The 17,798-nt window shown below is 44.7% G+C and overlaps 1 protein-coding gene across 1 annotated transcript in view; it reads right to left on the reverse strand.

Moving 5' to 3' along the window:
- The window catches only part of WASHC1 (WASH complex subunit 1), a 101,534-nt gene that overhangs the window by 1,466 nt on the left and 82,270 nt on the right, over nt 1–17,798 (reverse strand). The window contains exons 8-9 of the mRNA XM_068113313.2: nt 1,820–1,969; nt 288–350 (exon numbers count right to left, since the gene is read on the reverse strand). Coding sequence (XP_067969414.2) covers nt 288–350; nt 1,820–1,969 — 213 coding nt within the window. The remainder of the gene's footprint in view (nt 1–287; nt 351–1,819; nt 1,970–17,798) is intronic.

Genomic DNA, 17,798 nt, shown 5'->3' on the forward strand with positions numbered 1-17,798 from the left:
CCACATTCTCGTGCTTGTATCAAAGTCACAATTCTCCCAAATATTTCACCTATCTGCCATACTAACAATATTCAAGGAAAGATATGAAAAAAAAAAAAAGAGGATTTGTGTTGGTCCTTCAATTTTAAATAAAGATTGCTGAACATTTGCCATGAGCAGGTTTTGTTGAAGCAAAATGATTACAACTACATATCGGGGATAAATCTACAATGTCTTTGCATTGCTCCACATTCAAGCCCATAGGGTGACGCTTCTATCATGGAAGATGCCAAAAGCCAAGTGCTGACCTTTACGCCTCATCGCGAGTTTGCTGAAAAGGTCTGCCATCAGGTCTCCTCCACCACTGCCTCCTGCAGCGAGAATCATGAGGGCAGGAAGTGTTTCTAAACCATGTAAAAACGTTATTAATAACAAACAAAACAAGGGTGCGTTGACGATTGTACGACATGGGTTTGGTCCAAAATGGGACGGCATGATAGCTCAGAGGTAGCACACTCTCAAACGAGCGATATAGTCGTCCGACCCAAACTAGACTCCAAGCTGTCATCCTGGTTCTTTGTATCCCTCCTTCGGAGGCACGTTGAGACAGGTTTCTTGTCGCTGATGAACGCTAAAGATCTCAAGATGCGTTTCAAAAAGAGCAGGCCATCGGTACCAAATTGCTACCCCAAAGTGCAGGGGCACTATATGATGCAGCCTGCAGTCAAAATTTGCAATCGGATGCTCGTTCAATATGCATTCACGATAAGAGAAAGTGCACAAATGACTAAGTACAGACAAGTAATGGGGAGAAAGAGTGAGTTGCAGAAGAATGTGAATGATGTTCGACCAGAGAAGTAGCAAAGATGGGGAATGGGAAAGAAGGAGATGGAATCAGTGTGGATCCAAATAAGACTTTACTGGCCAGAAACATTCCAGCTTACAAGTGCTCATAAATTACTGCTAAGAAAAACCAGGTCGGCTATCCAAGTGGTCTCAATGCACTCGGCCACCTGGCTCTGACCCCAGCAAGCATGAGCTGAACATCATTAGAGTCTTCTTGGTGCAATATCCTGCTGTTCGTGCTTCTCCCTCTGTATAAATAGCAGGAGAACGGTACATCCTTGCAACAACATAGGCCAGTATCTAAAAGGTGTAGAGTGCAATGGTCACGTGGGTTTGGAAGGCCTTTGTCAGACCAAATATCTTCACCAGCAACACGGCTTGGAAAAAATATGTTAAAAAATCATTAATGGAAGCAGTCATAATGAATAATTAATTATTCATTATATTGAATGAGGCAGACGTCTCACACAGAAACAGCTTCACTTTTCTCTTAATCTGAAAAAGAGTTTTCAGACATGTTCAGCTCCATATTAATAACAAAAACAAACAAAACCCAAATACTTGTTTGTGGTTTTAACCTTTTCTCCACAGCACCTTACAAATGCAGCTCAACAGATTTGGCAAGCACATGATGACAAGGTGCTGCATACACCTGTGATAAAAGAGCTTGCACCTAATAACCCATAAGCAAGAAAATTCGATCCCCCTCTCCATGTAAATTCACTTTCTTACCCTCGAGCCTAAGCTGACCGGATGACCAACAAGTCTGCTCTGATCGATAGCTGCACAGCTCTGCAACCGGTGACCTTTTCCTTTCACCGCTGGTGACTATGGTCACGTGGCATTCGTGTAAAATCGATACGAGAACGTTTGTGGAGAAGAGGAGGGATTCTGAGAGAACCAGCAAGCGAGAGCATTGGAAAGAAAGAGAATAGTGGAATGGGAAAGGTTGGGAGAGAGAGAAAAAGGAAACACGAGGACATTTCCTCTTCACCTGAAAGTTGTTCTTTCTGCTTCTTCTTCTCAAGCTTTCGGTTAGAGGGGTTTCTCAGCTTGCCTCCTCCGATGCCACCGGCTTGACGAATGGACTCCAGTAGAGATGCACGGTCGTTGGAAGGACAGGCGACCTCGCTTGGCATTGCACCTGCACTGCCACAAGCACATAAAAATAGTTTCATTACGTTGCCACAAGCACCGACTTTGGCAGCTGGTTTGCGAGACGCTTTTATGGAAATCGCCCCTAACAGGGCAAAAAGCCACTTGAAGTAAGTGGCTACAGGAATGTTCGATAAAGTTAAAGCAAAACAAAAAGAATGAAATAAAATAAAAAAGATGAAAAGAAGAAGAAGAAAACATTCAAGACAACCACAGAAGTACCAAAAACGCATTCACAAAAGAGGTGGTGACAATGCCAAGTCTCACCAAGGTAAGCAACCACCTTGAAATACAAAACAAAGAATAATAAAAAGTAAACAGTTCAGCTGCAAAAGTCTGGCAGTAGAGGATGAAACTTCAAAGATGTAGGAAGTAGGAATTGATATTCCTCTTAAAGCTGTGTAGATCATAGGATGATGGGAAGCACATTGCAGGAAGTTAATTTACTTGGGACAAAAACATGCCCAAGCTGACACAAAGAAAGTGGGATCGATTGTAGCATTTAAAGTACCCCGGAATGTTACGTGACTTGCTCCAAGGTCACCGGCTTCACCTGGTGTTATGTCACTGGCTGTGTTTGTCTGCAGTCAAGTCCTGCATGCCTGTTGTCGCTGCCTGCACGTGCGCATGGATTTGTGTGACAGCTATTCCATAAGCCTTGCACCATTAAAATGTTTAGTAGTAGTAGTAGTAGTATTAGTTGTGGTGGTAGTAGTCGTAGTAGCTAGGAGCTTCACGAAGCATGAAGCAAATTCAGCTCCGGAAGCAAGGTGGCAAGAAAGATTCGTCTTTCGTGTTCCTTTGATGAAAGTGATATGATAGAGTACAACAATAAAATGCTACCACTGCAATCCAAAATGCTACTGGCCATGCTGAGATGACATTTGCGTATTCCACTAAGTATACATGCATTGCAATGTCAGCACCATGACGAGAGATAAATTTTCGAATTGCAACTGCATGGGCCCTTCTCACCAGGGCAGTGCCTGTCCAATCTCGTTCATTGCAAGATTTCAGCAAGTGAAGCACAAAAACGCAATGTTCGGTAAAAAGAATAAATTAACCCCAAACAAATCTTTTAATTTTTGTACTTTATTTGTACTTTGGTTAAAGTAGAAATGCTTGCCTTTCTGAAGATTTCGGTGAAAAAAAAAAAAATGCTCCGCACGTAAGGTGGATCAAACCAAAAAAATCCATCAGCAATTTGGATAATTCAGCCTGAAAATCTCCAGCCAGATCGCAAATTAATTTTGATCAAACAAATAATAATAGGGCGAAAACATTCTGTCTCAACACAAGCGTTAATTCAGTTTGAATATTTATTTACATACTAAGATGTGTGACTTGTACAACTCGATCTCGGTTACGTCTTAGAGTCTGGTGCTCCTTTCTCCTCCAGCACAGGAAGGTCTTTATGATTCGAGGACTAAAACTAAAATAAGCTAGGCCCAAAAGATGAAATCTCTCTGAATGGTGAGAAAATAAGGACACAATGTTCATTCTTGCGGATTAATGGTAAAGATGTGCGTGGTTGACTTTGGCTCATAGATTTAATAGGCTCGTTCTGAATTAGTTTTTTTTGTGATTTTACAACCAACAAAATTCAATGTTTCCGACTTTTATTCATATTTGGAAATTTGGCTCCAGAATACACAAAAGGCAAAATATTTAAACTGACCTTCACATCAATAAATTTAAATGTCACTTCAACAACAAACTACTATCAACCCTGATATTACTACATAGCAAGTTCTGTATCTGATCGTGGTGGACATTTGTCTTATGCCTATTCCGTAAAAGCTCATCAATGCTAAGATTCCTGTCATTGTATCATCCCAGCATTGTTAATTACGTTCCCTGCAATTTTTGTGTTTTATCCATACCTCCTTGATTCATGATAGTGTGTTTGAGCGAACTCTCCAGGCCTAAGCTAGAAAACATCCCGCTAACCCCCTCCACCGCCGCACGTCCCGCTAACCACCTCCCCGCCCGCACGTCCCAGTCACCCTCTCTCACTGTGGGGTCTGATAAATGGAACAGGTCCTTCAAACCAGGAAAAATCTCAGTCTCACCATATCACTCTGGAAAGATCATTAAACTACCCCACCTATCTATTTATTAGTCATCCACTGGAAAAGGTTCAGCCTCGAACTTCCAAGCCTCACCATCAGCCATGATATTTCCTGGACCACCCACAAAGCAAAGCTTTCCTCCAAAAGCAGCTGCAGAATGGGCATCCTCTTTTGGTCGAAGTATTTCCTTGGAAAATAAGAGCGATTCAGTCTATAAGGCCTATGTCTGTAGTCCAATGGAGTAATGCTCTCTGCAATAGGCTGGGTACCCCAGCATTACATCTGCCTCTCCTGCATTCTGTAGAATATAAAGCTCTCAACATTATTGAATCGCCTATGATGAGGCTAAAACAGAGTCGACAACAACAACAACAACAACAGGCATTTTAAGGCCATTTTCCTTGCTAGAGTGGTGGATAGCCTTGCGGGCCCCATGACAATCTTCTCCATTTTCCCATATTTTCTACATCTCCCCTTGTTAACCCCCTTACCCGCATTTGTTCTTCCACCACCATTAGCCAAGTCTTCCTCGGTCTTCCCTGTCCTCGACTTCCTTCTACATTCATTTCCATCACTCTTCTCACCCCGTCACTTTCATCCTTCCTCAACACATGACCAAACCATGTCAACCTGTTTCTCTTCACAGCATACATCACAGGCTCTATTCCCATCATCTTTCGCAATTCATCATTTGTCTTCCTCTCTCTCAGCGACACTGCGCACATCCACCGAACCATTCACATGTCCACCCTTTCCAGCCTTCGTTGCTGCTCTACATTCATTACCCATGTCTCGCTCCCATAAATCATAACACTTCTCACACATGCAGCATACACCTTCCCCTTCAGCTTCAACGACACTCCCCTCCTCGTCAGCATGCCACTCAGTTCCCAAAACTTCTTCCATGCACATCTCACTCCAGCAACCATCGCCGAGTCTGATCCACCTTATCCATTCAGCATGTCTCCTCGGTAGCAAAACGTTTTCACACCTTCCAGCTTCACACCATCTCCAAGATCCAACTCAACATTTCCTCCATCTGCAGCTCCCTCGATGCACACCTTACACTTGAATGTAGCTGCCACACTGGTTAATGACCCTCGCAGACCACTACATTTTCGATGAACCCACTCAGTGCACATTGTACATTGAATGGAGTTCACTCCGACACCGTTCCTGCACACAGCCACTTCCCAGTCCGACACACCTCACCACATACTTTACCACTTGCAATCCCCAAAGTCTTTCCGATATTCACCTTCAGACCTTTTGCCTCCATACATTCCTTCCACTTGTTCATCTTCTCCTTCAGTCCATCCATACTCTCTGCAATTAACACCAGATCATCTGCATACAACAACTCCCACGGTAAACCGTCCTTTACGTTCCGAACCAGCACCTCCATCACAACTACAAATAGTAGTTGACTTAGTACCAACCCCTGATGCACTCCCACCTTCACCTCAAACTCACCATTGTTCCCTTCATTCGTCCTTACAGCTGTGCGCACTCTCTCGTACATTGCCATCACTACTCTGATCGACCATTCCTCCACTCCTAACTTTCTCAATGCCCATGTCACTACTTTGTGTGCAACCCTATCAAATGCTTTCTCCAGATCAACAAACCCAAGAAACAACTTCTTCCTTTTCTCCATGTACTTCTCCTGCAACTGCCTTACAATAAAAATTGTGTCTGTCGTTCCTCTTCCTGGCATAAATCCAACTGCATTTCTTTGATCTTCACTTTCTTCCTTCTTCTCTTCTCCAACACCCTTTCCAATACCTTCATTCCACGCTCTAATAACTTTATTGCTCGATACAAGCCACAGTCCAGAGGGTCACCTTTCCCCTTGTATCGAGGGACGAGGGTACTCGGTTCCCAATCCACTTGAATGCGGCCTTGTTTCACCACCAGATTACAGATCTCTGTCATTCTCTTCACACCCGAACTTCCCGCTGCCTTTAACATATCTCCCACTACTCCCGTCGGCCCTCCCGCTTTTCTACTCTTCATTGCTTTTATCGCTTCCTCAGCTTCCTTCTCAGTCATGTTCTCTGCCGGTCCTAAAACTGGGTTACTCTCTATGTTGCCGTCCCATTCATTCTCTGCATTCAACAGCATTTCCATACATCTCTTCCATCTTCCTTTTTTTTTTTTTTTTTGTATACAAGATCGAGGCTCGTGAACGAGCTAACATTAATCACACAAAAAGTCAAACCGACACATAAAACACAAAATAAGGGGAGCAGTAGACAAGATGGGGAGAGAGGGGGAAGGACACAAACAAAACATTTGAGAGCAGGGACTTCGAGAGAACTGTGGGAGGGAGAGGGCTTGGGGGGATGTGGGAGAGGTATAAAACATATGGACACTGCAAGGACTTCCAGGAAAGAAGTTGGAATTTTGAAAAAGTGTATCTGGGGTGAATTAGCAGGGGTAGAAAAGATCAAGGTTTTGGATGGGGGAAGACATGAGATGGTGGTGAACAGCTGTTTTAAAGACCTGGAGGGTGGAGTGGGATTGAAGAGAGTGAGGGAGTTTGTTCCAGAGGCAGGAAAAAAGGGGAATGAAAGAGTGAAGGTGAGCAGAGTGCCTAGATTTTGGCAGTTTAACCATAGGAGGGTTGCTGGCAGATCTTGTGCGACCTGCAGGAATATTTGGGGGACAAAGCACAGAAAGCTGGGGGAGCAAGGCCGGAGAGGAGTCGGTAGAAGGCAGAAAGACCACCAACCTGCCTGCTGCGAGTGAGTGAAAGGCCCTCGAAGTTAGCTTCATCGCAGGAGATTCCAATGATTCTGAAAGCTTTGGTTTCAACAGCGTGAAGCCGAGCTGGGTGTGAGGCAGGTCCATAGGGGAGAACAGTATTCCATTAAGCTGCGGATGAAAACCTTGTATGTGGTGAGGAGCTCAGGTGTGCCAAGGAAGGACTTCACATGACAGAGGATGCCAAGTTGGCTTTGGAGGGCAGCTTGGAAATGTGGTTTTCCCAGGAAAGATCATGGCAGATTTTGAGACCCAAAAGCTTGAGTGACAGAACTTCTTGGAGAGGATTGTTCAGAAAGTAGATGGGATGGTTGTCCAGTCGGTCTTTTCGGAGAGACAGTGAGAGTGTGAGATTTGTCGGGATTGAAAGACATGTTCCACTTGTTTGACCAGTGTGTGATTTTCTCTCGGGCTGCAGGGAGTGAGGAGGCTACAGACTGCCGATCTGAGGGATGAGGAATGGAGCGGCAGAGAGTGGAGTCATCAGCAAAGAGATAGAGAGGATTTTCCAGAGAGTAGGAGGGATCATTGATGAAGACGAGAAAAAGCACAGGGCCCAGAACACTGCCTTGGGGAACTTCAGCCTGAACAGGAAGGGATATGAGAGAAAACCATTCAGGGCCACACGTTGACTACGACCAGAGAGGAAGTCTGCAAGCCATGCGTGGAGATTTCCATGGATACCATAGGAGGAAGTCAAGAGAATAAAAGAGAAAATGTCGGGGTGAGCGTACTTTTATACTCAAGGCTCTGACGTCATCCGTGCCTGCTCCACCAATCCCATAGTCCCATCTATGCAGTCCTTGAGCCAATCAATCCCGGACCAATCACTCTTCTTCGGGACGTGGCCTCCCGCACCTGCCTGCTTGAGTTGTGATGTGACGGCTGTGGCACCAGCGGCAGTTGAATGTCCCAGTTCCGGTCGCTTTTAATTTTATTTGGTGTTATAAATGTGGGATCCATCTGGGTCTTTTTGGGTCATCTGATCTGGGTCATCTGATCCATCTTTAATTCCATCTGGGTCCACAACGATTTGTCCCACTTCATCCTTTAAGCAACTCACTCCCATCACATCGCACCTTTCTTTCACTATCTGCTTTGCAATCCTGAATACCACTCTCTGACCCTCTTCTGAATCCAAGCGTTCTCCGAACATTTTCCAATATGCCTCCTGCGCCTTTGCTACTTCTTTTTTGCAGCATTCCTGGCTGCCTTATAACTTTCATGCTCTGCCTCTTCTGCCCCCGTACCCTCCGCCTTTTGCAACCCCTTGAACTTCTTCCGCTTCTCGTCAATCCTCTTTCCAACTTCATCATCCCACCATCATGTTTCCGAGTGTCTCGGTGGTCCATCCACATACCTCACCGAAAGTACCTCCCACATACCTCATTCTAAAGTCCATCCACAAACCTCACCAACGGCTCCCAGCAGACTATCTTTCATTGACATCCAACAACTTTCAAGCTCAACCACATCATCCTCTACCATACTCAGCCTCTCTTTTAATGCCTCCCTCACCGTCACCTCTTTCAACCTCCACACCTTCATTCTCGGTTGGTACTTCACCCGCCGAACTCTCCTCGCACCTTTCACCCTTATGTCACAAACAACCAAGTGGTGCTGTGAAACAGCCTCTGCCCCCGGGATCACCTTTGTGTCCTGGAGGTTCCCCCTATCTCGCCTACACACCAGCAGGTAATCAACGGTTGTCGTCGACCCACCTGACGTGTATGTAACAAGCTTATTATCCGCTTTCTGGAACTGAGTATTACAAATCAACAAACCAGCTCCATCAGAAAACTCCAAAATCCTTTCACCTTCTCCATTCCTCACACCGTATCCGTAACCCCCATGGACTCCCTCAAAACCATCAATACTCCTTCCCACATGTCCATTTGCTAAAACACAGAGTATGTTTATCTCAAATTGCAGGCAGGTCAGTGCTCTGTTTACTGACCGTCTATTCTCCGATATTGCTCCTTTCCTCCCCAGTCCTCCAACCCTCCATATCTACTACAGGATACACACATTCTTCCCACAACCCTCCTCATTAAAGTTCCAAAATCCAGGCTGACTGCACACCTCAACTCTTATTCCTCTCTTCTCCCATATGTGGAACCACCTTCCAGAGGTTGCTCTGTTTCACTCTTCCCCTTCCCCACCCCAGAGCTTCAAGCAAGTAATACACCACCATCTTGTCATCCAATTCTTACCCACGATCTTCCTTACTCCCATTAACCCTGACTTGCTAGTTTCAGTGTTCCCTCTCCTCCTCCCTTTGCCCTGTACCTTAACCCACTACCCCACCCCACCCTACGTAGTCCCCTTAGACCCCGATGGTTTTCACCCCTCGCCCTCAGCCCAAATTGGGCAAAGGGGTATTGTCGTCACGGGCGTCCGTCAACTTTTGGTTTCCGTCAATTTCTAGCAGAACGGCTTGTCCGATTAAATCCATTTTTGCAGTGTGTGTTGGGGTTGAGTAGAGGAAGGTTCAAGGGCGCGCTGCGATTTTCAATATGGCCGCCATCTTGAAATTGGTTTGTCAATTTCAAGCAGAACGGCTTGTCCGATTAAATCCATTTTTGCAGTGTGTGTTGGGGTTGAGTCGAGGAAGGTTCCTTTCGAAAATTGGCGTGCTGCGATTTTCAATATGGCCGCCACGGCAGCCATCTTGAAATTGGTTTCCACCATGCATGGGCTGAGGGGTTACGCCCGCTTTGCGGTGCTATTTATTAATGTTGTGAACAAACGGTAAGTAATGGGTGATGAACATTGTGGTCAAGTTGCATCAGGATTGTGTGTGTGTAGTTTGTGAGAAGAAAGTAAATACCTATTTTGGAGTGGTCAAATCTGAACTCACTTTTACCCCCGTTAGACCCCCTTGTACCCCATTTTTTTTTAATGCCGTGAACAAATTAGAGTTGCAACATACGAAATATAATATTAGCCAAGTTTGGTCACAATCCCATCAGCATTTTCGGAGAAGTTGAAAGTGTTTACGGATTGACGGACGGATGGAAGGACACATGACTGGCCATCCCATAAACTCCTCTGAACTTCGTTTCAGGTGAGCTAAAAACAAAGGAAGAAAGCTTAACAAGCGCACATGCACGAGCACTTACTCCTACTGACCGAGGACAAAAAGTGTGAGCCAGTGGACCGATGTATGTATGCATATATATTACTTCTATCCACTCATCCCAACTCTCTCTTCCTCATATGTGGTGACTTCAATTGTCATCATGCCACCTGGTTGGGTGTGGGTTCCTCTCTCACCAGTCATGGCACCTCAGCAAAGGACTTCTGTGACTCACTGGGATTGACACAATCTGTCAATTTCCCGACCCGGATCTCAGCCAATGGAGTATCTTCTCTTCTAGACTTGGTTATGACTAACTTCCCTGCTAATGTCTGCTGCTCTTCTTCTGCTCCAATCGGTTCTTCTGATCATGTGCTTGTCAAAGTGGACATCTCTCTGGCCATTCTCAGAGAGCCTCCTCAGCGTCGACGAGTCTGGCATTTCACTCAGGCCGACTGGGACGGTCTTCAAGCAGCCATCAATCGTCTGGATTGGTCTCCCATCTCCACTGCCTCTGACATCAATTCTTCCTGGGAATTCTTCCAAAGCAAACTGATCTCTCTCATGCACAGATTTATCCCATCTCGCCTTCAGTTGTCTTACCCTTCCTCCCGTCCATGGTACACTGAATCTTGTGGTGAGGCAGTTGCCCTGAAACAACTTGCCTTTGCCTCTTGGAAGGCTAATCCAACTGAAGGAAATCTCAGTTCCTTCCACCAAGCTCGGAACAAGTGTGTGTCTACCCTCAGGAGTGCCAGGAAGCACTATCTCTCCTCACTCAAGAATGAACTCTCAAACCTGTCTCCTTCCTCCAAATCCTGGTGGCGTCTGGTAAAATCCGTTTCTGGTGTTTGTTCCCCCTCCATCCCCTCCCTTACCTCAAATGGCCACACAGTTGACATCGCACGTGACAAAGCCGAATGCCTCAACTCTGTGTTTGCCTCAAAATCCTTAGTCCCAAACCCATCTCTCTCTGTTCCCACCTTTCCCAGTCGAACCAAACTGCTCCTGGACTCTGTGACCTTCTCTCCTGACAAGGTGGAGGAGTTTTTGTCAAACCTCGACTCTGATTCTGCAACTGGACCAGATGGCATCAGCCCACGGGTCCTAAAATCCTGCTCTGCCGCTCTATCTCACCCTCTCTCTGTTCTTTTCACCCTATCTTTTGCTCAAGGTCATCTGCCAGCATCCTGGAAATCAGCAAACATTACCGCTTTACACAAAAAAGGTGCAAAAACAGATCCTTGCAACTACAGACCAATCAGCCTGCTCCCAATTATCAGCAAAGTCATGGAATCCATCATTGCTTCGGATATGAAATCTTTCCTCTTCTCCAATGGCTTGATCTCTGATCATCAATTTGGTTTCAGACCAGGTCACTCTACTCTGGACATGCTGCTTCTGCTGTCTCAACAATGGATGGAGGTCCTCAATGCCAAACAGGAAATCAGAGCTGTCTCCCTTGACATATCACGTGCCTTCGATACGGTCTGGCACCCAGCTCTGCTCACCAAACTCTCCTCCTATGGTATCCATGGAAATCTCCATGCATGGCTTGCGGACTTCCTCTCTGGTCGTAGTCAACGTGTGGCCCTGAATGGATTTCTCTCATCTCCCATTCCCGTTCAGGCTGGAGTTCCCCAAGGCAGTGTGCTGGGCCCTGTGCTTTTTCTGGTCTTTATCAATGATCTCTCCGACTCTCTGGAAAATCCTCTGTATCTCTTTGCTGATGACTCCACTCTCTGCCGCTCCATTCCTCTTCCCTCAGATCGGCAGTCTGCAGCCTCCTCACTCTCTGAAGACCTGGACAAAATCACAGACTGGTCAAACATGTGGAACATGTCTTTCAATCCTGACAAATCTCACTCTCTTACTATGTCTCTCCGAAAAGATCGACTGGACAACCCTCCCATCTACTTTCTCAACAATCCTCTCCAAGAAGTTCTGTCGCTCAAGCTTTTGGGTCTCACCATCTGCCATGATCTTTCTTGGGAAAACCACATTTCCAAGCTGGCCTCCAAAGCCAGTCGCCGATTGGGCATCCTCCGTCGTGCGAAGTCCTTCCTAGGCACACCTGAGCTCCTCACCACATACAAGGCTTTCATCCGCAGCTCAATGGAATACTGTTCTCCCCTATGGGCTGGTGCTCCTGCCTCACACCTGGCTCGGCTTCACGCTGTTGAATCCAAAGCTTTCAGAATCATTGGAATCTCCGCGATGAAGCTATCTCTGAGGGCCTTTCACTCACTCACCGCAGGCAGGTAGGTGGTCTTTCTGTCTTCTACCGACTCCTCTCCGGCCTTGCTCCCCCAGCTCTCTCTGTGCTCTGTCCCCCAAATATTCCTACAGGTCGCACAAGATCTGCCAGCCACCCTCTGATGGTTAAACTGCCGAAATCTCGGCTCTCTGCTCACCTTCACTCTTTCATTCCTCTTTTCTCCCGCCTCTGGAACAAACTCTCACACTCACTTCAATCACACTCCTCCCTCCAGGTCTTCAAAACAGCTATTCACCACCATCTCTTATCTTCCCCCATCCAAAACCTTGATCTTTTCTACCCCCACTAATTCACCCCAGATCCACCTTGTTTGAAATTCCAACTTCTTTCCTGGAAGTCTTGGCAGTGTCCATATGTTTTATACCTCTCCCACCCCCCCCCCTTCCCATGCCTCCCCCCCAAAGCCCTCTCCCTCCCACAGTTCTCTCGATGTCTCCATGTCTCTCGGTCCCTGCTCTCAAATGTTGTGTTTGTGTCCTTCCCCCTCTCTCCCCATCTTGTCTACCGCTCCCGATGTTATTTGTTTTGTGTGTCTGTTTGTCTTTCTGTGTGATTAATGTTCGCTCTTTCACGAGCCTCGATCTTGTATAAAAAAAAAAAAAAAGAAAAAAAAGTATGTATGTATGTATGTATGTATGTATGTATGTATGTATGTATGTATGTATGTATGTATGTATATATGTATATATGTATATATATATATATATATATATATATATATATATATATATATATATATATATATATATATATATACAGTGGGGAGAACAAGTATTTGATACACTGCCGATTTTGCAGGTTTTCCCACTTACAAAGCACGACAAGGTCTGTAATTTTTATCATAGGTACACTTCAACTGTGGAAGACGGAATCTAAAACAAAAATCCTGAAAATCACATTGTATGATTTTTAAGTAATTAATTTGCATTTTATTGCATGAAATAAGTATTTGATACATCAGAAAAACAGAACTTAATATTTGGTACAGAAACCTTTGTTTGCAATTACAGAGATCAGACGTTTCCTGTAGTTCTTAACCAGGTTTGCACACACTGCAGCAGGGATTTTGGCCCACTCCTCCATACAGATCTTCACCAGATCCTTCAGGTTTCGGGGCTGTCGCTGCGCAACACAGACTTTCAGCTCCCTCCAAAGATTTTCTATTGGGTTCAGGTCTGGAGACTGGCTAGGCCACTCCAGGACCTTGAGATGCTTCGTACGGAGCCACTCCTTAGTTGCCCTGGCTGTGTGTTTCGGGTCGTTGTCATGCTGGAAGACCCAGCCACGCCCCATCTTCAATGCTCTTATTGAGGGAAGGAGATTGTTGGCCAAGATCTCGCGATACATGGCCCCATCCATCCTCCCCTCAATACGGTGCAGTCGTCCTGTCCCCTTTGCAGAAAAGCATCCCCAAAGAATGATGTTTCCACCTCCATGCTTCACGGTTGGGATGGTGTTCTTGGGGTTGTACTCATCCTTCTTCTTCCTCCAAACACGGCGAGTGGAGTTTAAACCAAAAAGCTCTATTTTGGTCTCATCAGACCACATGACCTTCTCCCATTCCTCCTCTGGATCATCCAGATGGTCATTGGCAAACTTCAGACGGGCCTGGACATGCGCTGGCTTGAGCAGAGGGACCTTGCGTGCGCTGCAGGATTTTAATCCATGACGGCGTAGTGTGTTACTTATGGTTTTCTTTGATACTGTGGTCCCAGCTCTCTTCAGGTCATTGACCAGGTCCTGCCGTGTAGTTCTGGGCTGATCCCTCACCTTTCTCATGATCATTGAGGCTCCACGAGGTGAGATCTTGCATGGAGCCCCAGACCGAGGGAGATTGACTGTCATCTTGAACTTCTTCCATTTTCTAATAATTGCACCAACAGTTGTTGCCTTCTCACCAAGCTGCTTGCCTATTGTCCTGTAGCCCATCCCAGCCTTGTGCAAGTCTACAAATTTGTCCCTGATGTCCTTAGACAGCTCTCTGGTCTTGCCCATTGTGGAGAGGTTGGAGTCTGATTGAGTGTGGACAGGTCTGGAGACGGCTTTGCGGTCGGTCTTTGCGGTCTTTGTGGTCGGAGACGGTCTGGAGACGTCTTTTATGCAGATAACGAGTTCAAACAGGTGCAGTTAATACAGGTAATGAGTGGAGAATGGGAGGGCTTCTTAAAGAAAAAACTAACAGGTCTGTGAGAGCCGGAATTCTTACTGGTTGGTAGGTGATCAAATACTTATTTCATGCAATAAAATGCAAATTAATTACTTAAAAATCATACAATGTGATTTTCAGGATTTTTGTTTTAGATTCCGTCTTCCACAGTTGAAGTGTACCTATGATAAAAATTACAGACCTTTACGTGCTTTGTAAGTGGGAAAACCTGCAAAATCGGCAGTGTATCAAATACTTGTTCTCCCCACTGTATATATATATATACATACATACATACATACATACATACATACATACATATATATATATATATATATATATATATATATATATATATATATATATATATATATATATATATAGGGCCTTGAGATCCCCCTCCCCCTTTGGCTTTATGATGTTTGAGCAATGAACAAATATAACCAATTATATGCTTGCTTTGCTTAAATTATTATATCCTTTATATCCTTTGAAACCCTGCTTTTGTTTTATAAAACTTATGTTACATTACTTTTCCTGTTATGTCTCTTAAGGATTGTATACTTTGTGTGACTTTTATGCCTTGTGATGGCATGTTCTCTTACTGTCGAAATATTCCTTTGGAAACTTGCTATATCCTCATAAGGAGTTATATGTTTTGTAAAAGCCAGGCCCTGATGGCATAATCCTTCACTCTGTGAGAGACCAAACCGTATCTTTCCAGTCTCCCATAAGAATGTGTTAGATCACTTTCATGTTGGCATTTTTACGACTATCCACCCTCGTTGAACTTTCCCTTAAACAGGGTTCTAGAAAGTCATCAACATGTTGATTGACCTATGGGTGACCTCGGAGGAACCTATGAGCCCACCCTATCTTTCTCTTTGTCTTGAGAGCTAAAACCACACCCCAATATATTCCTTTATAAAGTGAAGCTAGATCGAATTATTTCAGAGCATCTTGTTGGAACGTTGGTCTTTGTGAGCTTCTGTTCGACGTGTTTTGCTCTCCACAAGCTTGTGTGTATAACGATTCCAATAAATATATCAGTTGTTCCTTCTCAGTCTTGAGTCCTAAGTCAACAGATCCAGTCATATATATATATATATATATATATATATATATATATATATATATATATATATATATATATATATATATATATATATATATACAGTATATATATATACAGTATATATATATATATATATATATATATATATATATATATATATATATATACAGTATATATATATATATATATATATATATATATATACAGTATATATATATATATATATATATATATATATATATATATATATATATATATATACAGTATATATATATATATATATATATATATATATATACAGTATATATATATATATATATATATATATATATATATATATATATATATATATATATACAGTGGTACCTCGGCTTACGAGTGCCCCAACGTACGAGTTTTTCGAGATACGAGCCGTCGCTCGGGCGGTTTGTTGCTTTGGGATACGAGCCGAGATCCGATGTATGAGCTCAAAAAATTTATTTTTTTGAATTTTCCGGTTGTGGCTTCCGGTTCCGGTCACGCAGTTATCTTGCCGTGAAAGCATCTCTGCCGTGTATCGCTGCTGTTTTGTTTGTGAAAGTGGTTTTTTCTGTAAAATTTCGCGTTTTCAACCATGGGTCCGAAGAAAGTGAGTGCCAAGGGTGGGCCTGAGAGGAAGAAGAGGATGATGAGTTTGGATACGAAACACGCAATCGTCGAACAACATGAGCGAGGTATGCGTGTTGTCGACTTGGTGAGGCAGTACGATCGTACTACTTCGACGATATGTACGATTTTGAAGCAGAAGGAGTCGATAAAGGCTATAACGCCAGCCAAGGGCGTTACGACCATTTCAAAGCAACGGACCTCTGTCCATGAAGAGATGGAGAAGTTGTTGTTTGTGTGGTTGACGGAAAAGCAGCTCGCAGGAGATACCATGACCGAGAGCATCATTTGTGAGAAGGCACGAGACATTTACAGGGATTTGGTGCAGCAGACGGCGGGAACATCAACGGACGAGGCATCGGAAGAGTCATTCAAAGCCAGTCGGGGATGGTTTGATAATTTTAAGAAGAGGACCGGCATTCACTCCGTCGTCAGGCATGGTGAGGCAGCAAGCTCGGATGTGAAGGCAGCCGAAGAGTTTATTATAACTTTTGCCGAACTGATAAAAGCGGAAGGATACATCCCCCAGCAAATCTTCAACTGTGACGAGACAGGGCTCTTCTGGAAAAAGATGCCGAGGAGGACGTATATAACGGCAGAGGAGAAGAGCATGCCAGGCCACAAACCCATGAAGGATCGGTTAACCCTTGCACTGTGTGCGAATGCGAGTGGCGACTGCAAGATTAAGCCGCTACTGGTATATCACTCTGAAAACCCCAGAGCGTTTAAGTCTCATAAGATCCTTAAAGAAAAACTGCAGGTTATGTGGAGAGCAAACGCAAAGGCGTGGGTTACCAGGCAGTTATTTGTGGAGTGGGTAAACCTGGTCATTGGTCCTGGCATCAAGAAGTACCTTTTGGAGAATAAGCTACCCCTGCAAGCCCTTCTCGTCCTTGACAATGCTCCCGCACACCCACCAAACCTCGTAGACGACATCCTTGAAGAATTTGCATTCATTAAGGTCCGCTACCTTCCACCCAACACCACCCCTATCCTGCAGCCCATGGACCAGCAGGTGATTTCCAATTTCAAAAAGCTCTTCACCAAGCACCTGTTCCGGCGCTGCTTTGAGGTTACGGAGAGCACAAACCTCACCCTTCGAGAGTTCTGGAAGGATCACTACAATATCGTGGCCTGCCTCAGAATTATCGACATGGCCTGGCAGGGTGTTACAAGGAGGACCTTAAACTCTGCATGGAAGAAGCTGTGGCCTGAGGTTGTGTCCGAAAGTGTTAGTGCTACTGAGGAAGTGTTAGTGGTGGAGGAGATTGTGTCCCTCGGAAGGTCCATGGGCCTGCAAGTGGATGAAGACGACGTTAACGACCTCGTCGAGAAACACAATGAGGAACTGACAACGGAGGAATTAAAGGAGCTACAGCAGCAGCAGAATACGGAGGTTTTGCAGGAACTAAACGCGGAGGAGCCAGAGGCGGAGGAGGTTATCGCGACAAGTGAGATAAAGGAAATGTTGGGAATGTGGGAGAAAATTTCAGAATTTGTTCAAAAGAAACACCCTGAAAAAGTTGCAACAGGTCGTGCGTTGGCGCTGTGTAACGACACTTGCCTCACTCATTTCCGAAAAATTTTGAAAGGGAGGAAGAAACAAACCTCGTTGGACAGGTTTTTAGTGAAACGCCCGGCAAGTGAAAGCGAGGACAGTGTGGCGAAAAAGGCAAAAGGTATCTCCTCCACCTCTGCCAGCATCTTCGTCTGATCTTCAAGGTAAATACATACAGTACACTTAATAAAACCAGTTT

This window comes from Myxine glutinosa, chromosome 4 (genome assembly GCF_964187855.1).
Source record: "Myxine glutinosa chromosome 4, kmMyxGlut1.1, whole genome shotgun sequence".
Taxonomy (NCBI): Eukaryota; Metazoa; Chordata; class Myxini; order Myxiniformes; family Myxinidae; genus Myxine; species Myxine glutinosa.